Source organism: Leptonychotes weddellii, chromosome 5, assembly GCF_054177405.1.
Source record: "Leptonychotes weddellii isolate Sample4059 chromosome 5, ASM5417740v2, whole genome shotgun sequence".
Classification (NCBI taxonomy): Eukaryota; Metazoa; Chordata; class Mammalia; order Carnivora; family Phocidae; genus Leptonychotes; species Leptonychotes weddellii.
Window position 1 is genome coordinate 84,065,463 of NC_138373.1, and position 26,354 is coordinate 84,091,816.

Below are 26,354 nucleotides of genomic sequence, written 5' to 3' on the forward strand. Positions count from 1 at the left end.
GAAAGCAGTCGCTTAACCAACTGAGCCACCCAGGCGCCCCAGTTGTTGAACTTCTAAAAAATTAGCAGATGATGGATTTGTTAGGGCACATATCTACCTTTGTTAATAAATATCAGTAAATAGGGTGCCTGGGTGCCTCAGTTGGTTAAGCGACTGCCTTCAGCTCAGGTTATGATCCTGGGGTCCTGGGATCGAGTCCCACATTGGGTTCCCCCTGCTCTGTGGGGAGCTTACTTCTCCCTCTGCCTCTGCCTGCCACTCCCCCTGCTGTGCTCTCTCTCTCTGTCAAATAAATAAAATCTTAAAAAAATAAATATCAGTAAATATAAATATATTCCTTTTGTATACACAACAATGCATTCTGTATGTTGCATTTTAAAATAATAGATCTTAGACATCCTTCTGTGTCATAAGTATATGTAGTCTGCCCCATATTTTTTTTTTTAAGATTTTATTTATTTGGAGAGAGAGAGAGAGAGCATGAGTGGGGAGGAGGGGCAGAGGGAGAGGGAGAAGCAGACTCCCCACTGAGTAGGAAGCCCCACATGGGGCTCCATCCCAGGACCCTGAGAGCATGACCTGAGCTGAAGGCAGACGCTTAACCGACTGAGCCACCCAGGCACCCCTACCCACATATTTTTTAGCATTTATTTATTTGAGAGAGAGAGCGAGCGTGCGTGTGCAGCATATGCATGCTTGCACAAGTGGGGTAGGGCAGAGGGAGAGGGAGAATCTCAAGCAGACTCCCTGCTGGGCATGGAGCCTGATGTGGGGCTCGACCTCACGACCCTGAGATCATGACCTGAGTGGAAACCAAGAGTTGGAGGCTCAACTGCCTGAGCTGGGTGCCCCGCCCATATTTTTAAAGCAACATTGTTTTTATTTATTTTATTTTTATTTTTTGCATATTAAAAACAGTATTGCGTGAACTGCTTTTATATGTATATTTTGGATAACTTTTCTAAATATGTTCTCAGAGTAAATTTTTTTTTTAAATTTATTTAAGTAATCTCTACACCGGATGTGGGGCTTGAACTCACAGTCCTGAGATCAAGAGTCACATGCTCCTCTGACTGAACCTTCCAGGCACCCCTAAACCTTATTAGTGGAATTAAAAGGTTAAAAACTGTGTGCCAGTTAGGGTTGTTCAGAGAAACAGAACTTCATATATATGCTGTCTGGGCTTTATTTCAAAGAATTGGCTCATACCAATTGTCGAGGCTAAGTCTGAATCGTAGGGCAGGATAATAGTAGAAACTTAGGCTGGAGTTGATGCTGTAGTCTTTTTTTTTTTTTAATATTTTATTTATTTATTTGACAGAGAGAGAGAGTGAGAGCACAAGCCAGGAGATGGAGGGAGAGGGAGAAGCAGGCTCCCTGCTCAGCCTCAGAACATGGGACTCGATCTCAGGACCCTGGGATCATGACCTGAGCCGAAGGCAGCCGCTTAACCAACTGAGCCACTCAGGAGCCCCAATGCTGTAGTCTTTTTTGTTGTTGTTGTTTTTTGAAGATTTATTTATTTGAGAGAGAGAGAGTGCCCATGTGTGCGTACAAGTTAGGGGAGGGGCAGATGGAGAGAATCTTCAAGCAGACTCCCTGCTGAGTGTAGAGTCCCAATGCGAGGCTCAACCTCACCACCCGTGAGACTGTGACCTGAGCTAAAACCAAGAGTCAGATGCTTAATCGACTGAACCACCCAGACGCCCGATGCTGTAGTCTTTTTTTTTTTTTTCCCTTTTTAAAGATTTTATTTATTTATTTGAGAGAGAGAATGAGAGACAGACAGCATGAGAGGGAGGAGGGTCAGAGGGAGAAGCAGACTCCCTGCCGAGCAGAGAGCCTGATGCGGGACTCGATCCCGGGACTCCAGGATCATGACCTGAGCCGAAGGCAGTCGCCCAACCAACTGAGCCACCCAGGCGCCCCCCGATGCTGTAGTCTTAAGGCAGAATTTCTTCAGGGACACTTAAAACTTGTTTTACTTTTACATTCCTTAAAGATTGGATGAGGCCCACCCATGTAACTGATTGTAGATGTTAAGTGCTTCTACAAAATACTTCACAGCTGCATCTAAATTAGTGTTTGATTGAGTAACTGGGTATTATAGCCAATCCAAGTTGACACATCAGGCTGTTTCTCACTTCAATATTGCTAAATTGTCATGAAAGTTGTGTTAATATATACTCCTCAACACAGTGTTGGAGAGTATGTTTTTCTTATACCTGTCCAATGCCTGATACCAAATTTAAACATTTCTGCCAGTGGGATACATGAAAGTGGTATTGTTTATTATATTCCTTTTAATTTTGTTATTTTGGAAGATGATGGAATCCAGTGGTTTCTTCTACAAAATAGTTAACTGATACGTATTAATTTCCACCTTTCTAGGCTTTTTAATTTGTTTAGTAATCATCTTAATTGAAGCTTGTCTTTACTATTTTATTGGCCAGAGAGAGTTTATTCATTTAAATTCAGTAATTATCATCCTAGACCATAAATACATGTCAAAACAGGTTCCCTGCTTGGTATCTTAAGTCATCCTTAGGACTAAAGAAATTTCATAGTGGCTAAATAAATTTTAATATTTTTATCATCTCAGGGTTTGTAGTTGCAGGACAGTGCCACATACTGAAAGAAGGTATTGGATTAATGTTTTGGGGGGGGGGCACTTTAGCTTCTAAGGTGTCATTAAAGCTATAAACTCTTTTTGCCCACCAGGTATTCTGTATTGCTGTAAATAGCATCTGTGGCAGGTTTGGGCAATTCTGTAAGTTCCTTATTGATATGGTCAATAAGTCCACACTGAAGGGTAAATTTATGTGTCTTCTGTTTTACAATAGTACATAAGGGAGGCAATTCCTATAAAACATAATCTGTTCAGTAGTACATTCTGGCAGAGGAGACAAAACCACCTCATATAATATCTGTTCCAGCACTCTAATTTGCATCCAAACTTTCCCATCAACAGTAGCCTCCCCATATCTCCAGTGTTAACTGTTGCTCCTTTTAGAGTCTCGACATAGGTGTTAGATTCAATGCATCGGGCTTCCACATCAAGAAATCTCAAAAAAGTTTCTTCTCTCCAACTCTAGGCCATTTTACCCACATATTTGCATTGGTCTTGGGTCCCTGGCTACTGAGAGTCAAGATCCTACCTTCAGTCATTTTTCATCTTGATTAATTCCCACATTGGTGGCACATTCTTAATATCATCTTTGTATTCTCTTCATGTTCTGGTTTTTTAAGGTCTCCCAAACTAGAGTAAATAGAGTGGATTTGTTAGGGGCCCTTCAATGCTGGGAGACTGGTGGCAGTTCCTGTCAGTCAGTCTCTGATAAATCTCTGATAATAATGTTAAAAACTTTTGCTTCAGCCTCATCAATATCTGTTTTATTTATCTGCTTTTTCAGTAACCACTAAAAACTTCCATTCAGTTGGGGCAAGTAGATTTGCCATCTCCTTTATCTTTTCCACTTGCTAGTGAACCATTCTAATTTTCTTGGTATTATTCCTAAGACTCATGATGGTGAGCTTGAGACAGCAAATCTGATCCAATATTCTGAATAGTTTCTCGTGTTGGTAATAGTAAAGTTACAGGGGGGACTCATGTAGTAGGAGTAATCTTTATCACACAGTATTCACCACGACCTGGGGCTGGGACATATTAAATGGTTGAATTATCTTGGTCACTATAAAGCAAGTCTAGTGTGGCCTGCATGTATAGCATATCAGCTACTTCACTTTGCATGCAAAGGACAGGACAGTTCCCCTCCTCAGGATAAACAAACTTTCTAGCCACTTTCATTCATTGTACCAGGCTAGCACTCTTGTTTGGGTTAGTCACTGCCATTAAGGACTGTCAGTAGTGAGCTGTGGGTCCTGCATTAATGCAAACATGTCATGGTCTTCAAACCATAGACTGCTTCTTAACCATTCTTATGGGCCATATTAATACAGGTTTTTTAGGGAGCTAGCTTGAGCCACTAAATGAGACAACTTTTATGCTATATCCCCTGGTTTTAGTAGTTTCCTGATTTTTTTTTTTCTCCTTGCCACCTGAATCATTTTGGTAAGCAGCTGTAAATCTACTGTTCAGCATGATTTTTCTCTTTTGTGTTGGTTTTGAGGTTAGCAGCTTGATATTGCCTTGGATCAGTTGGAATCTGGGTCTGTGTAACATCACAGTTCACCCTAAAAGTGTCTTTAGCTTTCTGTTCTAAGTACTATGCTAACAATAGCCAGGAATTGTGCATTTAGCCAGTTTCTCATTTTGCATTTTATTGTGGATTCAGTGACTAAACTCCTGGGATTAGATCTGTCATTGCTAGGTTTCATTTACTTTTACAAACTCCTGTAACAGATGGCAACATGCCTGCTGTTTAATACTCCAGGTAATTTGGCAAATACCTAGCATCAGGGTTTTATCATCCTCTAACCCCTTTATTTTTTTCCCCAAATAATGCTTTAGCAATATTACAGTGAGTCTAGGATCATGCTAGTGAACTTGAGGGTGGGTCTGATAACAGATTAAGAGTCATGATACCACTTTTTTAACCTGTTCTGCCATTGTGTAACTTTGGATAAGGAAGGGAACTTATCTATCTAGGCCATAGTGTTCTCATTCTACAGATTGATCATTTCCAGGGTATTTTACAATCAGTCTATGCATAAGCAAACATTTATTGGATATGTCTGTGTTCTAGGCTGTTGTTTCTCAACCCTTTTAATAATTACTCTCTAAACAGAAAGCTTAAATTAATTAAAAATTTTATTGATTTCTACCTAACAGAAATTATGTACCAAAGAATAGGATTTTGTACAGTTGAGTTTTGATGGTCCACAAACTATTGTAATACCTAAGATTTTTTTTTGCTCCTTTGGTGGTGATATCTGTATGCATGTAATGCATGTAATAGGCTAAGAAATTTCATTTCATTTCATATATATATATGTATCCTTTGACTTAGGATATTGTTACATCCTAATATCAATTGTAAGTCAAAATATCCTAAATCGAAAATGCATTTTACACATATAACCTACTGCACATCATTAGCTTAGTCTAGCCTATCTTAAGTATGCCAAGACCACTGATACTTGCTTACAGTTGGGCAAAATCATCTAACACAAAGCGTATTTTATAATAAAGTGTTGAATATTTTACATAATTTATTGAATATTGTACTGTAAGTGAAAAACAGAATGGTTGTATGGGTACAGAGTGGTTCTAAGTGTATCGGTTGTTTACTCTCATGATGGTATGGTTTGCTTGAGAGCTGCAGCTGTTGCTGCCTATCATCAAGAGAGGATCATGCTGCATAGTGCCAGCCCTAAATTCATACTCAAAGTATGGTTTCTACTGAATGTGTATCGCTTTTACACCATTGTAAAGTTGGAAAATTTAAGTCAGACCATCGTAAGTTGGGGACCATCTTTATATCTTTATTTATATCTGTATCTCCTCAAAATACTAAGGTAGAAGGCGACTGCCTGGGTGGCTCATTCGGTTAAGCGTCTGCCTTTGACTCAGGTCATGATCCCAGGGTTCTGGGATTGAGTCCCAAATCAGGCTCCCCGCTTGGTGGGGAGTCTGCTTCTCCCTCTGTCCCTCCCCCCACTCATGTGCATGTGCGCGCACACGCTCTCTCTCTCAGAAATAAAATCTTTAAAAAAAATTAAAAAAAAAATACTAAGGTAGAAATTAGAAGGACCTGTATATTTCTTTTCAATTTTTTTTTTTTAAAGATTTTATTTATTTGACAGAGAGAGACATAGCGAGAGAGGGAACACAAGCAGGGGGAGTGGGAGAGGAAGAAGCAGGCTTCCTGTGGAGCAGGGAGCCCGATGCGGGGCTCGATCCCAGGACCCTGGGATCATGACCTGAGCCAAAGGCAGACACTTAATGACTGAGCCACCCAGGCGCCCCTCTTTTCAGTTTGAAAAACCATAAAGCTTTGGGGAATTTTCTCTAAGATTACCATGAGTTGAAGGTAATGAGAAGATTCCATGAAAGTACATTCTTCCTGATCTGAATATTACATTAACTCCTTTTAATAAAAATCATTTGTTGATAAGTGATAATAAAAAGCACATATCATCAAGCGTAGAACCTGATGAATTGCTATGGGTGTTGGTATGTGATATAGTTTTATAGTTCTTGGTATAGGATTCTGACTTTGTTCTTTAAAATTGCCTTGACTGTTCTTGACTTTTTAAATTGTCATATAAATTGCAGACTTAGCTTTTCAATTTTTACAGAAGAAACTGGGTGAGAGTTTTATACTTTGTGGAATCTATAGATATTTGAGAAGTAAAATCATATAATAATATTGTCTTAAAATCCATAAACAAGGTATATCCCATTTATTTAGTCCTTTTATTTCTCTCAAACTTTTTTTTTAAAGTAAACTCTTCCCCCAATGGGGGGGCTTGAACTCATGGCCCCAAGATCAAGAGTTGCATGCCCTGGGATGCCTGGGTGGCTCATTTGGTTAAGTGTCTGCCTTAGGCTCAGGTTATGATCCCAGGGGCCTGGGATCAAGTCCCGCATTGGGCTCCCTGCTTGGTGGGGAGTCTGTTTCTCCCTCTCCCTCTGCTGCTCCCCCTGCTTGTGCTCTCTGTCTCTCTCTCTCTGACAAATAAATAAATAAAATCTTAAAAAAAAAAAAAAAAGTTGCATGCCCTACAGGCTGAGCCAGCCAGGTAACCCTTCTCTTAAACTTTTGAAGTTTTCAGTGTTGTGATCTTGCATGTTTCATTTGATTTTTTCCCCCCTAGGAATTTGATTTTTTTTTGATATTATTATAAAAGGTATCACTTAAAAAAAATGGATTGTTGGTATACAGAAATTCAATTGATCTATATTGAATTTTTCAAACATTAATTCTAATGTTTAATGTGTATGCTTTTTGCTTTTCTCTCTATCTGCAAATAATGATAGTTTTGTTTTTCCCTTTCCTATTCTTTTATTTTTTATTATTTTTTTTAATTTTAATTTTTATTATTTTTCCCTTCCTGCACTGGCCAGGACGTCCAGCACAATGTTGAAATAGGTGATAGTGGGCACCCTTATCTTGTTCCCAATCTCAGGGAGAACACTTTCAATAGTTTATTATGAGGTATGATGTTATGTGTAGGTTTTCTTTGTTTTTTTAAATTTTTTTAATTGTTTGACAGAGAGAGCACAAGCAGGGGGAACGGCAGGCAGTCGGAGAGGGAGAAGCAGGCTTCCCACCAAGTAGGGAGCCTGATGTGGGGCTCGATCCCAGGACCCTGGGATCATGACCTGGGCCGAAGGCAGACGCTTAACTGAGCCACCCAGGTGCCCCATAGGTTTTCTTTGGATACTCTGTCAGATTAAGGAAGGTTCCGCTTTTAAACTTACGTATGTATGTATTTTCAAGTGATCTTTACACCCAGTGTAGGGCTCGAACTCACAACCCTGAGATCAAGAGTCGCACGCTCTATGGACTGAGCCAGCTAGGGGCTCCAAGGAAGTTTTCATTTTATTCTTAGTTTGCAGATGTTTTCATCATACATGAGTATTAAGTTTTATCATGTGCTTTTTTTTTTTTTTAAGATTTTGTTTATTTATTTGACAGAGACACAGTGAGAGAGGTAACACAAGCAGGGGGAGTGGGAGAGGGAGAAGCAGGCTTCCCGCTGAGCAGAGAGCCCGATGTGGGGCTCGATCCCAGGACCCTGGGACCATGACCTGAGCTGAAGGCAGATGCTTAACGACTGAGCCACTCAGGCGCCCCAAAAGTTGCAAATTTTGAGTGGATTTGAACTAATACTGCTAATCATCTGTTTGCTTTTTAAATGTACCATTTGTGCTCAGATATAAAAAAGAACTTGAAATTCTTGACTTAAGCTCTTGAAAAGTCCCAAAAGTCCCTTTTAGAAAATATTGTAGAAATCTCTACTTAACCTCTCACTTCCTCTAATTAAGGTTGTGCTTTTTTTAGCCATAGCATTCAAGTTTGAATTCTAACCTGAATGCTTTAAACAATTTCTAATGCATGTTGTGTTAAGAAACCTTTAAAATTAACATTTAAAATTAATTTTTATAAGTTGGATATTTACCATAATGTGTAACTTATGGTAGCCTTATATTTGGTATTACACTTGGGAACATTATTAAAGACCTTTTATATGTTATATGTCATTGCTGGAGGAGGGCAGTGTTTCTGTCTTCAGAGACAGTTTATTAGACATAGGAGAGATTGTGTGTGTGTATACACACACATTTGCAATGATTGCAGGACAAGCATACTTTGAGATATAATAGGTATCAAACATTGTGTGGAATTACTGGAGATTGAATAACAGTTCTGGATCAACAAAGACATAATGTTATAGGAATTATAGCATTCCTGTTTGTTTAAGTCTGGAATTAAAATTATAGACATGTTAGGCAAAATTGTATTTAAAAGTTTTTTTATGTTAAAAAGTAGATATTTTCTTTTAATTAGTATTTAATTATTTTAAGCTGTCTGCTATTTCATTCGTTAAATGTATGTAATCGCTTTTTTCCCTCATTTTTTCTTTCCTTTTTTTTTTGGCAGCTTTTCACAGATGGAATCACAAATAAACTTATTGGCTGTTATGTGAGTAATACAATGGAGGATGTAGTCCTGGTGCGAATTTATGGCAATAAGACTGAGTTGTTAGTTGATCGAGATGAGGAAGTGAAGAGTTTCCGAGTGTTGCAGGCTCATGGCTGTGCACCGCAACTCTACTGTACCTTCAATAATGGACTGTGCTATGAATTTATACAGGGAGAAGCATTGGATCCAAAGCATGTCTGCAACCCTGCTATTTTCAGGTACATTTCTTTTTTTAATAATTTTTCTTTTTGAAAAATAAGAGTATTAAGTGCGCTAAGGAAATTATTTTTTAAAACTGCCTTTTCTTTCTTTGAGCAACTATTTGGTTACCTTAGAAACTTTCTTTAGTTAGGGTTCTGTTTTGTTTTTGCTGAAGAAAAAAATCCTTTCTGTCTGTCGTCTCATTGTTGACTCTGCAAAAAAAAAGGACTGTGAGATGTGGTTTTGGATTAGTCTGCTGCAGAGTATCAAGGCTTCACTTTAATTATTTATTTATTTTTTTAAAATTTAAATTCAATTAATTAACATATAGTGTATTATTAGTTTCAGAGGTAGAGGTCAGTGATGCATCAGTTGTATATAACACCCAGTACTCATTACATCATATGCCCTCCTAATGCCCATCACCCAGTGACCCCATCCCCTACCCGCCTCCCCTCCAGCAACCCTCAGTTTGTTTCCTGTTATTAAGTTGTCTCTTATGGTTTGTCTCCCTCTCTGATTTCGTCTTGTTTTATTTTTCCCTCCCTTCCCCTATGCTCCTCTGTTTTGTTTCTTAAATTCCACATATGAATGAGATCGTATGATAATTGTCTTTCTCTGATTGGCTTTTTTTGCTTAGCATAATACCCTTTAGTTCCATCCACATCGTTAGAAATGGCAAGATTTCATTTTTTTTTTTAAGATTTTTAATTTATTTATTTGACAGAGAGAGAACACAAGCAGGGGGAGAGGCAGAGGGAGAAGCAGGCTCCCCACTGAGCAAGGAGCCTGACGCGGGGCTCGATCCCAGGACCCTGAGATCATGACCTGAGCCAAAGGCAGTTGCTCAACCCACTGAGTCGCCCAGGCGTCCTTTATTTATTTATTTATTTATTTTTGATGGCTGAGTAATATTCTATTGTGTGTGTGTATATATATATATATATGTACACACCACATCTTCTTTATCCATTCATCTGTTGGTGGACATCTTGGCTCTTTCCATAGTTTGGCTATTGTGGACATTGCCACTATAAACATTGGAGTGCAGAGATCCCTTCGGATCTCTACATTTGTATCTTTGGGATAAATACCAAGTAGTGCAATTGCTAGGATGTAGGGTAGCTCTATTTTTACCTTTTTGAGAAACCTCCATACTGTTTTCCAGAGTGGCTGCACCAATTTGATTCCCACCAGCAGTGTAAGAGAGTTCCCCTTCCTCCGCATCCTCGCCAACATTTGTTGTTTCCTGACTTGTTAATTTTAGCCATTCTGACTGGTGTGAAGTGGTCCCCTTAATTTTTTTAAAGTAGTGCTTGGATTACAGCATTTTACATTTTTTTTTTTAAAGATTTTATTTATTTATTTGACAGAGAGAGAGAGCGAGAGCAGGAACATAAGCAGGGAGAGAGGGAGTGGGAGAAGCAGGCTTCCCGCCGAGCAGGGAGCCCGATGCGGGTCTCAGTCCCAGGACCCTGGGATCATGACCTGAGCTGAAGGCAGAGGCTTAACCGACTGAGCCACCCAGGGGCCCCAAAGCATTATACATTTCTTATCACTAACTTTTGTAATTCAGTTGCTCATATTTTCAGAGTTTTTGCTTACTAAGATTCTTTTTTTTTTAAAGATTTTATTTATTTGACAGAGAGAGCTCACAAGCAGGGGCACAGTAGGCAGAGGAAGAGGAAGAGGCAGGCTCCTGGCTGAGCAGGGAGCCCGATGCGGGCCTTGATCCCAGGACCTGGGATCATGACCTGAGCCAAAGGCAGACGCTTAACGACTGAGCACCCAGGCGCCCCTCTTTTTTAATTCTGTTAACACTGTTACTTTTTAAACTTTTTATTTAATTCACTGTATTATATTACTTTTTAAACTTTATTTATTCAGTATGTTTTCTGTAAGAGTAATTTCTTGCATATGCTAGATCATTTTTCCAAAATTACTGTCTTTTACAGTTCTTTTTCTGCTCTTAAAAACTAGCGAATGAGCTTGATTTGAAAACTGCAAATTCATTCATAGTTTAAACCAGAAGTTCTCAAACATTTTGTTCTCAGGACCCCTTTAGAACTCTTAAAGGTTATTGAGGACCTAAAGAGTTTTTGTGAGTTATAGCTATCAATATTTACCATGTCAGAAATTAAAACAACTTTTTTTGAATACAAGAATATCAGGCACACATTGTTAGGTCTCAGGGTGATAACGTTATCACACCACTTCATGTAGCTTCTTGAAAACTACACCGTGTACTCATGAGAGAATGAGAGTGAAAAAGGGAAATATCATCTTATGAGAGTAGTTTTTAACTTCATAAACCTGAAAGGGTTTGAGTCTCTAAGGATCCTGGATCATATATATTTTTTTAGATTTTATTTATTTACTTGAGAGAGAGAGAGAGAGCATGTGAGTGTGAGTGTGAGCATGAGCAGGGGGAGGGGCAGAGGGCTAGGAAGAGAGAAGCAGACTTCCCACTGAGCAGGGAGCCTGATGCAGGGGTCCATCCCAGGACCCCGGGATCATGACCTGAGCCGAAGGCAGTTGCTTAACGGACTGAGCCACCCAGGACCCAGGTCCCCCTTCTTTTTTCTTTTCTTTTTTTTTTTAAATTTTATTTATTTATTGGAGAGAGAGCCTGGACCATATTTTAAGAGTTGCTTCATTAACACTGGTGAGAATGGAATGGCCTAGTATTTACCTATTTTAAACTGGTTTCAAATAATATTTAAAAATATTTTGGCATAGAAATCTATCTACTTAAACCCCAGTTTTTAAACAGATAGTCTTTTCCCTTATGTGAGTGTACAGTTTAGAATGTATTGAAGGACCCTAATTAACAGATAATACGTTTTTTCTTTTGTGTCACATTTTTTGTGGTCTTTAGGTTTGTGTGTGTGTGTGTGTATCAGATTTATTTATAAATCCTCAATCTTTTTTTTTTAAATAATTTTATTTATTTGAGAGAGAGAGTGAGAGAGAGAGCCCATGAGCAGGGGCAGAGGGAGAGGGAACAGCAGACTCCACTGCTGAGCAGGGAGCCCCACATGGGGCCCGATCCCAGGATCCTGGGATCATAACCTTAGTGGAAGGCAGATACTTAACTGACTGATACACCCAGGTGTCCCTGTAAATCCTGTCTTGTTCACCATGTTTGAGATACATCTATATAACAGGATTAAAAGTGATTAGATGCATAAGTTAGGCCAAAGGAAAAGCTGGAGTTAGATTCAGATACAAAAAGTATATTCCATAAGGTTCTTAGAGAAGGGCCATATGAGCTTCCTAGTATAACTAAAGCAGGGAGAAAAATACTAGTTTTAAGAGTCAGTGTCCAAAGGATTTAAGAAGAAGGTTGCCTAAGGGTAATACCACTTTTACTGGTGTAGCAGTCTTAACTGCCGTAGTAAAACACATACTTTTATGCATTTGACGTTGATACTCCTAAACTGTCTTTAACACACCGAATTTAAACTTTCAGTTGAACAATTGGCAGTGGTTATTGCTGGTCAGAAGTTCATATTCAGATTTCTCCCTTCTATTTACTCTATAGTCTCATGATGGAAACTGAATGCCTAGGGCAGTTTTTTTTCCCTCTTTGATTGTGAAAAGTTATGGAATCTAAAGCCATGTGAAATTCTATATATGGCATTATATCTCTGTCGCTCAGGATACACAGTGGAAACAGACTGCTTCAGATTTATGGGCTGTGTGAATTTGGCCATAGTACTTAAACATTTTGTGCCTGAGTTTCCTTATCTAAAAAATGAGAATAATAGTACCTACTTCTAGGGTTGTTGTAAGGATTAGAGTTGTTAGTATACGTAAAAAGTTTAGAACAGTGCCTGGCATATGTTAAACACTATGTAACTGTTAGGTTTTATAATTATTATAATTTTTTTTTTTTCCTCAAGACTTCTCACATTTTATCTGATTTAGGCAGATCTTCTGATAACTTGGACATTAATTAAAGTATTACAGTGTTTAGGCAAACTATGGATATTACAAATCAGTTGACTTTATTATGCCTTTATTTTATTATTTATTTAAAGATTTTATTTTTTTGAGCCAGCAAGAGAGAGAGTGCGTGTGAGCATGAGCATGGGGAGAGGGAGAAGCAAACTCCCTACTGAGCAGGGAGTTTGATGTGGGACTCCATCCCAGGAACTTGGGATCATGACCTGAGCCGAAGCCAGACGCTTACCCCACTGAGCCACCCAGGCATCCGTTACTGTGCTTTTAGAAACATATTTTCTGAATTCTAAAATTCATAGATTTTTTTGCTCTTATGTACTATTTATTATAACATGTAGTATTCCTTAAAGTGTACACAAGCAGCATGTAGATGTGGCATAGCAAGTAATTATTGCCACCACTAAACCCTCCTTCTTGTTTGTGACAGACAGAACTAACCAGTGTTGGAGCTCTTTACTTCTGAACATAGATGAGATTTCAGAGTCTTTCTTAACTAAGTGATTTTAGGTAATTACTACCCAGGAGTAGTCCCTTGTTTTGGTTTTTATTTTAACTTCCTCTAAGAGACCATTTTATATTAAAAAGTCAAGATTTTAGGGGCGCCTGGGTGGCTCAGTTGGTTAAGCATCCAGCTCTTGGTTTCAGCTCAGGTCATGATCTCATGGGTTGTGGGATCGAGCCCTGCATTGGGCTCCACATCAGTGGGGAGTCTGCTTGAAGACTTTCTCCCTCTACCCTCCCCCTAGCTCGCATGCTTGTTCTCTCTCAAATAAATAAATAAGTCTTAAAAAAAAAAGTTGGGGCGCCTGGGTGGCTCAGTTAAGTGGCTGCCTCCAGCTCAGGTCATGATGCCAGGGTCCTGGGATCAAGCCTGGCATCAGGCTCCCTGCTCAGCGGGAAGTCTGCTTCTCCCTCTCCCCCTGGCTTGTGCTCTATCTCGCTCGCTCCCTCTCAAATACATAAAATCTTGAAAAAAAAAAAGTTGCATACTTTTATAAAAAAAAATTTAAAAAGTCAAGACTTTATTTTTAGTTGATACTAAAAAAGGTAGTAATGGGTAAGTTACTATTAATTAGAGAAATGATGTATTAAAGTGATGATGGTGGCTAATACTGATACAGTACTTAATATGACCTGGACACTCTTTTAAACACCGTGTGTGTGTGTGTGTGTGTGTGTGTGTGTGTTTTAAAGATTTATTTATTTTAGGGGTGCTTGGGTGGCTCAGTTGTTAAGCGTCTGCCTTCAGCTTGGGTCATGATCTCAGGGTCCTGGGATTGAGCCCTGCGTCGGGGCTCCCTGCTCAGTGGGAGGCCTGCTTCTCCCTCTCCCACTCCCCCTGCTTGTGTTCCTTTTCTTGCTGTCTCTCTGTCAAATAAATAAATAAATAAATAAATAATTTAAAAAAAAAGATTTATTTTAGAGAGAGAGATTGGAGGGGGAGGGGCAGAGAGAGAGGGAGAGAGAGAATCCCAAGTAGACTCTCCACTGAGCACGGAGCCTGAAGCGAGGCTCCATCTCACAACCCTGAGATGTGACCTGAGCCAAAACCAAGAGTCAGACACTCAACCAGGACTGAGCCACCCAGGCATCCCTATATGTTTTTAAATTTTTTATTTATTTTTTTAAAGATTTTATTTATTTGACAGAGAGAGACACAGTGAGAGAGGGAACACAAGCAGGGGGAGTGGGAGAGGGAGAAGCAGGCTTCTCACGGATCAGGGAGCCCGATGCGGGGCTCGATCCCAGGACCCTTGGATCATGACCTGAGTCGAAGGCAGACGCTTAACAACTGAGCCACCCAGGCGCCCCAAGTATTTTTTTTTATTAAGTAAGCTATGCCCAGTATGGGGCTTGAACTCATGACCCTGATATCAAGAGTTGCATGCTCCACCGACTGAGCCAGCCAGGCCCCCCAAAACACCTTATGTGTATTAATAAATTCAATTCACAATAATCCCAGGGAATAGTTAATATTAAGATCCCATTTTAATACATGAGAAAAGTAAGGTGCAAAGATTTTAAGTAATTAAGTAATTTGTGTAAGGTCATTCACATGGCTAGTAAAAGTATATCCCAAGAGATACTAATGAGTAACTTAATCTTTTGACTTACTCACTGAGAAAAGATCATAAAAATACAAAGGAAAATAGTAAGGCCTTTGTTACATCACATTAAAAAAAAACATGAAAATTTGTAGAGTTGAAGTGAAAAGACTCAAGAAGAAAAGCAGACTTCCCCCATTTATTGATTTGGGATCATTTTATATAATTAAATAATTGTCATTAAGTTTTCTATAGAATTTCTGTTTTAAAAGGAAAGCTTTGCATAATTGATTTTTTTTTAAAAGATTTTATTTATTTATTTGACAGAGAGAGACACAGTGAGGGAAGGAACACAAGCAGGGGGAGTGGGAAAGGGAGAAGAAGGCTTCCCAAGGAGCAGGGAGCCTGATGTGGGGCTCGATCCCAGGACCCTGGGATCATGACCTGAGCCGAAGGCAGACGCTTAGCGACTGAGCCACCCAGGCGCCCCTGCATAATTGATTTTAAGTAATCTTAAGTAGAAAGAGAATAATTGTAGATTATAGTCTTTTTCGACTTTTTTTTTTTTTAAGATCTGTTTATTTAAGAGAGCGAGTGAGAGAGTGTGAAATGGGGAAGGGAAAGGGAGAGGGAAAGATAGAATCTCAAGCAGACTTGCCGTTGGCCATGGAGCCCCCACACAGGCTTGATTTCACAGCCCTGAGATCATAACCTGAGCTGAAATCAAGAGTCAGATGCTTAACCGAATGAGCCACCCAGGCGCCTATTCAATTAATTATTCAATTACAGTTTTTCATCAAGAACACTGAAGTTTGCCAAAGCTCAGGGTGCCTGAGTGGCTCAGTGGTTAAGCGTCTGCCTTCGGCTCGGTCATGATCCCAGGGTCCTGGGATCAAGCCCTGCATTGGGGTCCCTGCTCGGCAGGGAGCCTGCTTCTCCCTCTCACACTTCCCCTGCTTGTGTTCCTTCTCTCACTGTCTCTCTGTCAAATAAATAAATAAAATCTTAAAAAAAAACCTAAAAAAAAAAAGGTTTGTCAAAGCTCACTTTGGTATTTGATACATGTCATAAATGTGTTTTTTACATTAAATTATATGACATTCTGAAAAAGATCAAACTGTGGAGACAATAAAAAGGGCTAAGGGTTAGTGGGGAAGGAGGGATGAATAGGTGAAACAGGATTTTTAGGGCAGTGAAAATGTCTGTATGATACTTTAATGGTGGATACCTGTCATAAATTTGTTCAAACCCAAAGAATATATACCACCAAGTGTGTACCCTGATGTAAACTATGGACTTTGGGTGTCAGTATGGGTTTTTCAGTTGCAACAAATGCACTGCTCTGGTGGAGAATGTTGATAATGGAGGAGGTGATGCTTGTGTTGGGTAGGGGGCATTTGGGAAATCTCTGAACCTTCCCCTCAATTTTCCTGTGAACCTAAAACTGCTCTAAAAAAAGTCTACTAGAAGAAGCCTTTTACTGTACTTTCAGTTAGATCTCCTTATTTAGAATATATGATACTAATGCAGGCATATGCACATTTCATTAAAAAAAATGGTGTTAGAGACCAAATAGCAATACTTTCAATTAAGTTCTGTTACACTTGGCTTGCAATGAATGATAACACTGAGTTGACTCACAATTTTGAAAAAAAGAAGCAGAATGGAGGTTGAGAAAAGAAGGAAAAGAAGATGACAGTAAGGATATGGTTAGTTGACAGTGTGAGTAGTAATACTGGCTATTTAGTTTATTTTGCAATTAAATTTACTTCAGGTAATGTAATTCTCTCATGGGATATTTAAGAAGGTTTTGTTAATTACTGTAAAACAGAAAATACAGAAAGAGCTAACTGAGAGAAGGGGGGATATTGATAAAATAGCTGAAGTATAAATGATTTTAAAAAGGAATGTTGTATTGTTTTCAAGTAAGTACAGGGAAGTACTTTTTAAAAAAATATAAAGTAAGCAATTGAATGAATAATTCTAGAGCCCCAAGAAGAAGTTAGGGAAATAAATATAGGATAATGTGCTTTATATATTTAGCTTTTCTCCTTTAAAAAATGAATTTCATATATTTATGATAAAAAAGGGTCTTTGATTTATCAATTTATAGGGCTTATTACTAATTTTGGATTAGTTAGTTATCACATTTTGAGCCATTGTTATTAGGTAAACTGATTTGCAGCCAACAGTAAGTGTTGATTGAACCTTAGATCAAAGTCCACAGAGCTTTCTTGCTATGGTTCATTGAGACATAGCTACTTGCCTGTATTATGATTGTTATAGAGTATCTGCTTTGAATATTAAAAATCTGATATATATTTATGTTTAGTCTAGGGAAAGAAAAAGAATTCAGACAGTCTCTGCTCTCCTTCCAAGTAATTTGTAGTGTGTGACAGACAATAATCTTGGAAAAAAGTATGCTAAATAGTATACACAGAAGAACAGAAAAGGTTTTCAAAAAAAAGTACAGATCGTTTATTGTCATATACTTGGGAAATTAGGCAGTGTTTCACTGAGATCACATTTGAACTGGACTTTATTTATTTTTAAAGATTTTATTTATTTATTAGAGAGAGAGCATGAGCTGGGGGAAGGTGCAGAGGGAGAAGCAGACTCCTCACTGAGCAGGGAGCCTGATGTGGGGCTTGATCCCAGGACCCCAGGATCATGACCTGAGCCGAAGGCAGATGCCCAACCAACTGAGCCACCCAGGTGCCCCAGAACTGGACTTTAAAGGAAGAGGCAGAGCATATGAAAGAGGCTGTGAAGGAATGGTATGATAGATAAAGACGAGTTGCACCAGGTTAACGCTTAACTAGTAATTCAGCTTATGGAAATTTATCATGATGTTTTGTTTGAACTTTTCTGTGGCAATCAAGTATTACAGAGATATTCAGAAAATTTTTAAAAATTCACAGGTGGGGGTGCCTGGGTGGCTCAGTCGTTAAGCGTCTGCCTTCAGCTCAGCTCATGATCCCAGGGTCCTGGGATTGAGCCCCGCATCGGGCTCCCTGCTCGGGACAGCCTGCTTCTCCCTCTTCCACTCCCCCTGCTTGTGTTCCCTCTCTTGCTGTGTCTCTCTCTGTCAAATAAATAAAGTCTTTAAAAAAAAAAAATTCACAGGTGTTTAGGAATTTTCTCATCAGGTGTTTCTCTGAAACTTGCCTTTTGCTAGGAATCCTGCCTGCAGTTTAATTAAAAACCACCCAGCAACAGACATAATAGGAGGAAATGCAGTTTAAAATTAATTATTGCACATTTATCAAAAAGCATAAGTAGAAAACACTGACTTCCAGTGCTAGAATGTATTGTAGTGGAACTGGTACATTGTGAGTTACAAGTAATACTGGTAATGTTCTCTTGGAAATTAATAGGACAATATATAATAATTCATAAAAGAAAGTTATATGTTTATGTCATGACAGCTGTTATATTCAGATATAACCAAGGCACATCAGCACGAATACTATGCTGCTATTGAAATGATAATTTTGAATACTGTCTAAAATATGCAGAATGGCTGATGCAGGGTTAAGAGGGAAAAAATCAGCTTAATAGCTGAACTGTGGCTGCAATTACACAATAATTGGCTTATCTGAAAATCCAAAGGGAGTATGTAAAAATGAAATAAACTATTGGAGTGGTAGGCTTAGGGATTATTTTTCAATTAAAAAATTCCTATTATTATAATGCTCTTAAATTTTTTTTAAAGATTTTATTTATTTGAGAGAGAGCACAAGTGGCGGGGGGAGAGCAGGGAGTCCGGCATGGGGCTTGATCCCAGGATCCTGGGTTCGTGACCTGAGCCGAAGGCAGTCGCTTAACCAACTGAACCACCCAGGCGCCCCTTGCTGTTAATTTTTTAAAAGCTTCCAAGAGTGGGGACAATTAGTATTAGTGGATATTTAAAAATTTTCTGAAGCCTTGAAATTTTCAAATGTTTTGCTTTACTGAGAATGGAATTTTAAGGTAGCATTTGCCTTGATGTCAGTGCAGTGAAGCCTTACTTACTATTTTTTGGGTTGGGGGCAATTTTTTTTTAAAATTTAAATTCAGTTAATTAACATATAATGTATTATTGATTTCAGAGGTAGAGGTCAGTGATTCAGTCAGTCTTATATAATACCCAGTGCTCATTACATCACGTGCCCTCCTTAATGCCCATCACCCAGTGACCCCATCTCTTCACCCTCTCCCTTCCAGCAACCCTTAGTTTGTTTTCTATGATTAAGAGTCTCTTATGGTTTGTCTCCCTCTCTGATTTCATCTTGTTTTATTTTTTCTGCTCTTCCCCTATGCTCCTCTCTTTTGCTTTTTAATTCCACATATGAGTGAGATCATATGATAATTGTCTTTCTCTGATTGACTTATTTCACTTAGCATAATACCTTCCAGTTCCATTCACGTTGTTGTAAATGGCAAGATTTTTTTTGATGGTTGGGTAATATTCCATTGTATATATATGCCACATCTTCTTTATCCATTCATCTGTAGATGGACATCTGGGCTCTTTCCATAGTTTAGCTATTGTGGACTTTGCTGCTATAAACATTGGGTTGCAGGTGCCCCTTTGGATCACTACATTTGTATCTTTGGAATAAATATCCAATAGTGCAATTGCTGGGTCATAGGGTAGCTCTATTTTTACCTTTTTGAGGAACCTCCATACTATTTTCCAGAGTGGCTGCACCAGTTTGCATTCCCACCATCAGTGTATGAGGTTCCCCTTTGTTCACATCTTTGCCAACATCTGTCGTTTCCTGAGTGGTTAATTTTAGCCATTCTGACTGGTGTGAGGTGGTAATTTATTGTGGTTTTGATTTCTATTTCCTTGATGCCAAGTGATGTTGAGCATTTTTTCATGTATCTGTTGGCCATTTGTAGGTCTTCTTTGGAGAAATGTCTGTTCATGTCTACTGCCCATTTCTTGATAGGATTATTTGTTCTTTGGGTGTTGAGTTTGATAAGTTCTTTATAGATTTTGGATACTAGCCCTTTATCTGATAAGACATTTGCAGATACCTTCTCCCATTCTGTCTGTTGTCTTTTTGTTTTGTTGACTGTTTCCTTTGCTGTGCAAAAGCTTTTTTTTTTTTGTACAAAAGCTTTTTATTTTGATGAAGTCCCTATAGTTCATTTTTGCCATTGTTTCCCTTACCTTTGGATGAAGCCTTATTTATTGAGACTAGGTAGAAGAAGGACCAATCTATGATAGTGAAAATCAGAAATCTTTTAAGAAATTTTTTTTAATTTTTTAAATTTTTAAAATTTTTTTTAAAGATTTTTATTTATTATTTGACAGAGAGAATGAGAGAGAGAGCACATGAGAGGGGGGAGGGTCAGAGGGAGAAGCAGACTCCCCGCCAAGCAGGGAGCCCGATGCGGGACTCGATCCTGGGACTCCGGGATCATGACCTGAGCCGAAGGCAGTCACTCAACCGACTGAGCCACCCAGGCGCCCTCTTTAAGTAATTTTTAATTACCTTCTGATATATACAAATAAAGATTCATGGTTTATTAAGTAGTGCAGAATTATATTAATGAAGAGATTTTTTTTTAGTTATATAAATTTACTAATAGAAAACAATTTCTCTGAGGGGGTTGGGAGAAAAATTTCTCTAATCAAGTCTTGTTAAGAACTATATTCTTTTTATAACTATTTGATTAATTTATTAAATTTTTTTTTGGTGGAGGTGCTGGGCAGTGGACTAAAAATTTCTTTTTACCTGTAAAATAAATGTAACAATTTACCATCTTAATCGTTTTTAATGTATACCATTAAGTACTATTAAGTACATTCACATTATTGTGCAACCTAGTCCCACAATTACTTTCATTTGGACCTGAGCCGAAGGCAGTTTTTTTTTAAAAGATTTTATTTATTCATTTGAGAGAGAGACAGACAGAGAGCATGAGCAGGGGGGAGAGGCAGAGGGAGAAGCAGACTCCCTGCTGAGCTGGAAGCCCAATGTGGGGCTCTATCCTAGGACCTGGAGACCATGACCTGAGCCGAAGGCAGACGCTTAACCATCTGAGCCACCCATGCACCCCCAGAACTAAAATTTTGTATGCCTTAAACTGTAACTTTCCAATTCTCCCCTACCTCCAGCTGGGGCAGCCATCATTCTACTTTCTGTCTGTATGAATTTGACTGTTGTAGGCATTTCATAAAAGTGGAATCACACTTTTTGTTTTTTTGTGATTGGCTTATTTCACTGAGCATGGTGTCTTCAAGGTTCATCCATGTTGTAGTGTGTGTCAGAATTTCCTTCCTTTTTAAGGCTAATACTCCATTTTATGTATATATACTGTAATTTGTTTATCCATTCATCCATGGATGGACATATGGGTTCCTTCCACCTTTTTGGCTATTGTGAATAAGATTGTTATGAACACAGGTGTACAAATATCTTTTCAAGACCCTGATTTCAATTTTTTTGGATATATAACCAGAAGTGGAGTTGTTGGATCATACGGTAATTCTAGTTGTAATTTTTTCAGGAACCACCATACTGTTTGCCATATCAACTGCACCATTTTACATTCCCACCAGTAGTGCACAAGGCTGCAGTTTCTCTGTATCCTTGCCAATACTTATTATTTTGCTTTTTTGATAGTAGTCTTCCTAATGGCTATGAGGTGTTACATCACTGAGGTTTCGATTTTCATTTGCCTAGTGATTAGTCATATTTAGCATTTTTTCTTATGCTTGTTGGCCATCTTACGCTTGTTGGCTTCTTGGGGGAAATGTTAATTTACCCGTTTTCTTCTTTTTTTAAAGATTTTATTCTTAAGTAATCTCTACACCCAACATGGGGCTCAAACTCATAACCCTGAGATCAGGAGTCTCAGGATCTACTGACTGAGCCATCTAAGAGCCCCTGTTTACCCATTTTTTAATTGGATTGTTTATTTTTTGTTATCAAGCTGTTGTATTTTTTTTTTTTTTAAGATTTTTTATTTATTTTTTAACAGAGAGAAAGACAGCGAGAGAGGGAACACAAGCAGGGAGAGTGGGAGAGGGAGAAGCAGGCTTCCCGCCGAGCAGGGAACCCAATGTGGGACTTGATCCCAGTACCCTGGGATCATGCCCTGAGCCGAAGGCAGACGCTTAACACCTGAGCCACCCAGGCGCCCAAAGCTGTTGTATTTTATATATTCTGGATATTAAGCCTTATCACATATACGATTTGCAAATATTTTTTCTCATTCTATAGGCTGCCTTTTCACTCTGTTGATTTTGTCCTTTGATGCAGTTTTAAATTTTGATATAGTTTAATTTACTTAATTTTACTTTTGTTGCCTGTACTGTTGATATCATATCCAAGAAATCATTGCCAAATCCAGTGTCATGAAGCTTTCTTTCTTTTCTTCTAAGAGTTTTATAGCTTTATTTATTTTTAAAAAAATTTTTAAAAGATTTATTTGAGAGAGTGAGTGGAGATAGAAAAAGAGAGTGAGCACGAGAGTGGGTAAGGGGCAGAGGGGAGGGGAGAAGCAGACTCCCCGCTGAGCAGGGAACCCGATGCAGGGCCGAAGACAGATGCCTAAGCGACTGAGCCGAAGACAGATGCCTAACCGACTGAGCCACCCAGGTGCCCCAAGAGTTTTATAGCTGTAGCTCTTACATTTAGATTTTGATTCATTGAGTTAATTTTTATATATGATGTAAGGCATTTCGATATCCAGTTTTCCCAACAGCAGCTGTTGAAAAGACTGTCCTTTGCCCATTGGATGGTCTTTGTACCCTTATCGAAAATCATTGCCATAAACTTGAGGGTTTATTTCTGGGCTGTTTGTTCCATTGGTCTATATGTATGTCATTGTGCCAGAACCACACTGTTTTGATAACTGTAGCTTTGTAATAAGTTTTGAAGTAAGGAAGTGTGAGACCTCCAGCTTTACTCTTTTTTTTTCAAGGTTGTTCTAGCCATCCGGGGGTTTCTTAAAATTACATTTGAATTTTAAGATGGGTTTTTCTATTTATGTGAAAAGCTCCACTGGGATTTTGGTAGGAATTGCACTGAATCTATAGATTACTTTGGGTAGTATTGACATCTTAACAATATTAAGTTTTCCAATCCATGAACATGGGATGTCTTTCCATTTATTTGTGTATTTAATTTTTTTTGGCTGTGTTTTGTAGTTTGGAGTATACAAGTCTTTCATCCTCCCTGGTTAAGTTTTTTTTTTTTTTTAAAGATTTTATTTATTTATTTGACAGAGAGACAGTGAAAGAGGGAACTCAAGCAGGGGGACTGGGAGAGGGAGAAGCAGGCTTCCCGCCGAGCAAGGAGCCTGATGTGGGGCTCGATCCCAGGACCCTGGGATCATGACCTGAGCTGAAGGCAGACCCTTAACCACTGAGCCACCCATGTGCCGCTCCCTGGTTAAATTTGTTCCTAAATATTTTATTCTTTTTGATGCTATTGTAAATGAAATTGTCCTCTTAATCTCCTTTTTGGATTGTTATTGTTAATGTAGAACTGCAGCTAATTTTTACATGTTACTTTTGTATTTTGCAACTTTGTTGAATTCATTTATTAGTAAAAACTATTTTTCTTAACAAAGACATTCTTCACAAATTGCACGTTTTGTTGAGGCCCAATTTATCAAAAATTTTAGATGAGTATGGAACTTATAATTAGGACTTAATTTTTTAAGTCCTACTGAGCCACGCAGGCGCCCCACCCCTTCAGTTTTATGTAGCATGGATTTCACCTTTCTTTCTTGTCCCAGCTTTCCTCTTCAAAGTTTTAAAATCAGTTCTTTCTGGCTTAAAATATGTCACATACACACTTGTATCTGTAAAACGTATACATACACATGTATATGTATGTATGTATGTGTGTATATACACACACACCTGTACATATACACTCCTTTGTTTTGGTTTTGTTATCCTCTGACTACTTTTTCATCAAGTTTCTTTTTTTTTAAATATTTTATTTACTTATTTGACAGAGCACAAATAAGCAGAGAGGCAGGTAGAGGCAGAGGGAGAAGCAGGCTTCCTGCTGAGCAGGATGCAGGGCGCATTCCCAGGACCCTGAGATCATGCCCTGAGCTGAAGGCAGATGCTTAAGTGACTGAGCCACCCAGGCGCCCCTCCTCAAGTTTCTTGATGTTAAAGTTTTCTTGATGTTAAAGTACCAGGTGTTCATTTGGGCCCAGCTTTTTATGTATATATGAGATTGGCTAAAACTAGATTTTTTGTGTGTATATTCTTTTTTTTTTTTTTTTAAAGATTTTATTTATTTATTTGACAGAGACACAGCGAGAGAGGTAACACAAGCAGGGGGAGTGGGAGAGGGAGAAGCAGGTTTCCCGCTGAGCAGGGAGCCCGATGCGGGTCTCGATCCTAGGACCCTGGGATCATGACCTGAGCTGAAGGCAGACGCTTAACCACTGAGCCACCCAGGTGCCCCTGTGTGTATATTCTTGTAGACATGAATATGTGGTCTTGTGGAAGGTCAATCAAACAATAATTAAATTTTATGTAAAGCACTGTTGGCTAATTTGTTTGAGAGATATGAACCAAGGCACTTATTCCTAAAAAGATTGAAGATTTTGATATTTTGATAATGTATTAGGCCTCTTGATAATTGAAAAATTCATTTATTGGTACATATAACTGAGAATACTGAGTTTAAACATGGGTGGATCAAGGGACTCTAACATTGTCATTAGGGGAGTATTACTCTTCTGTTTGAGTCTGTTAGCTTTATATTCTGGCAAATTTTCCTTAAGTGTGGCAATTATAAGGGCGTCTGGCTGGCTTGGTCAGTGGAATGTGAGACTCTTGCTCTCAGGGTTGTGGGTTTGGGCCCCATATTGGGTTTAGAGATTACTTGAAAATAAAACCTTAAAAAAAAAGGATGGCAATTATAATTATCAGCAGTTGCAGGCTTACCTGATCAGTTTAGTCATGGTGGGAGGAGGGTAGGGAGCAGGGGCGTTTTTCTAATAGCTTCAACTAGAGTAGCATCAGTCACAGTCCTGAGATCAAATCCTTTTGGCTTACTTTGGGTAACATGCTCGGAACCAATCACTGTGGAACAAATATAGAAGGATGGAATGCTCTGGGCCAAGTCTGTGTCATCTTAACTCCTAAAATTAGTGCTGCAGATAGGATAGAGAGTTAGGATTGAGGTCAGCTCTGTATGAACCACATGAAGTAAAAGTAAAGGGGATGGAGGTTTCTCCAAAGGAAAATCAGAACTCTTTTGTTACTATAAACCAGGTAGAGAATATTCTCTGTGGTATAAAAATGTGTATTTAATCACAATACTGCAATGGTAGATTCTCTGTGTGTCTTAATTGAGCAGTTCTCAAATATTTTTGCATATTTAATCCTTTGAGAAACTTTTAAACTTTTTTTTTTTTTTTTTTTTTAGAAGTGGGTAGAGGGATGGGCAGAGGAAGGAGAGAATCTTAAGCAGGCTCCATGCCCATCGTGGAGCTGCTGTGGGCTTGATCTCACCATCCTGCGATCATGACCTAAGCCGAAACCAGGAGTTGGATGCTTAACTGACTGAGCCACCCAGGTGGCCCAGGTAGCTTTTAAATATCTTGATGCCTTGGCTGTACGCAAGACCAATTAAATCAAAATTTCTAGGGGTAGTACTTATGCCTCTGGTTGTTTTATTAAGTTTCCAGTTTGATTTCAGTATAGAGCCAAGCTGCAGAATTGTATCATTATATCAATGTTTCTCAGACTTTACGGTGGATTGAGATCACCTGGAGATCTTGTTTAGAATGCAGAGTGCTGGGGCCCACTCCCAAAGATTGTGATTCAGTAGATCTGAGGTGGGACCTCAGACATTCCTAGGTGGCGCAATGCTAATAGGTCCTAGAACTGTACTTAAAGAGCATTACATTAGGGCGCCTGGGTGGCTCAGTGAGTTAAGTGTCTGCCTTCGGCTCAGGTCATGATCCCAGAGTCCTAGGATCTAGCCCTGCTTCGGGCTCCCTGCTCAGTGGGGAGTCTGCTTCTCCCTCTACCTTTCGCCCCTGCTCGTGATCTCTCTCTCAAATAAATAAATAAATTTTTTTTTTTTAAAAGAGCATTACATTAGCTTGTGAGCATCTTCCAAATTAGCCAGTTTTAAGTTCTTTAATTTGTAGATTACTATTAAGTCATTTTCTCACCTACTAGTCTATACAGGCTGTTTGGTAACTTATTTCTGTTTTGTGTGCTTATTATGTTAGCATTTGCTGTTCTTGGTTCTACAGATACAAAGATAGCATGGATACAAGTATACACAGTTTCAAATTATTTTATTGTTGAATCAAGAAGATGGATTCTGACATCATAAAATCTTAATGTTTGTTCAGGAAATTTGTCTTTAACACAGTTACAGAAATTAACTTCTGTAACCCATTTATCTGCCCAGTTACCTTTTTACTTTAGTCCCCTTTTGTCCTTTAACCTCAGTGACTGTAGAGGATCAAAATTCAAAATGTATCTCTGATTAATGTCTAATATGGGCCTTGAAATCATTTATAATTGTGTATTGGTCCTAAC

General features: G+C 38.7%; 1 protein-coding gene across 1 annotated transcript in view; it reads left to right on the forward strand.

Moving 5' to 3' along the window:
- ETNK1 (ethanolamine kinase 1) overlaps positions 1–26,354 on the forward strand; it is a 62,307-nt gene that overhangs the window by 7,678 nt on the left and 28,275 nt on the right. Inside the window, exon 2 of the mRNA XM_031020900.2 lies at positions 8,571–8,830. Coding sequence (XP_030876760.1) covers positions 8,571–8,830 — 260 coding nt within the window. The remainder of the gene's footprint in view (positions 1–8,570; positions 8,831–26,354) is intronic.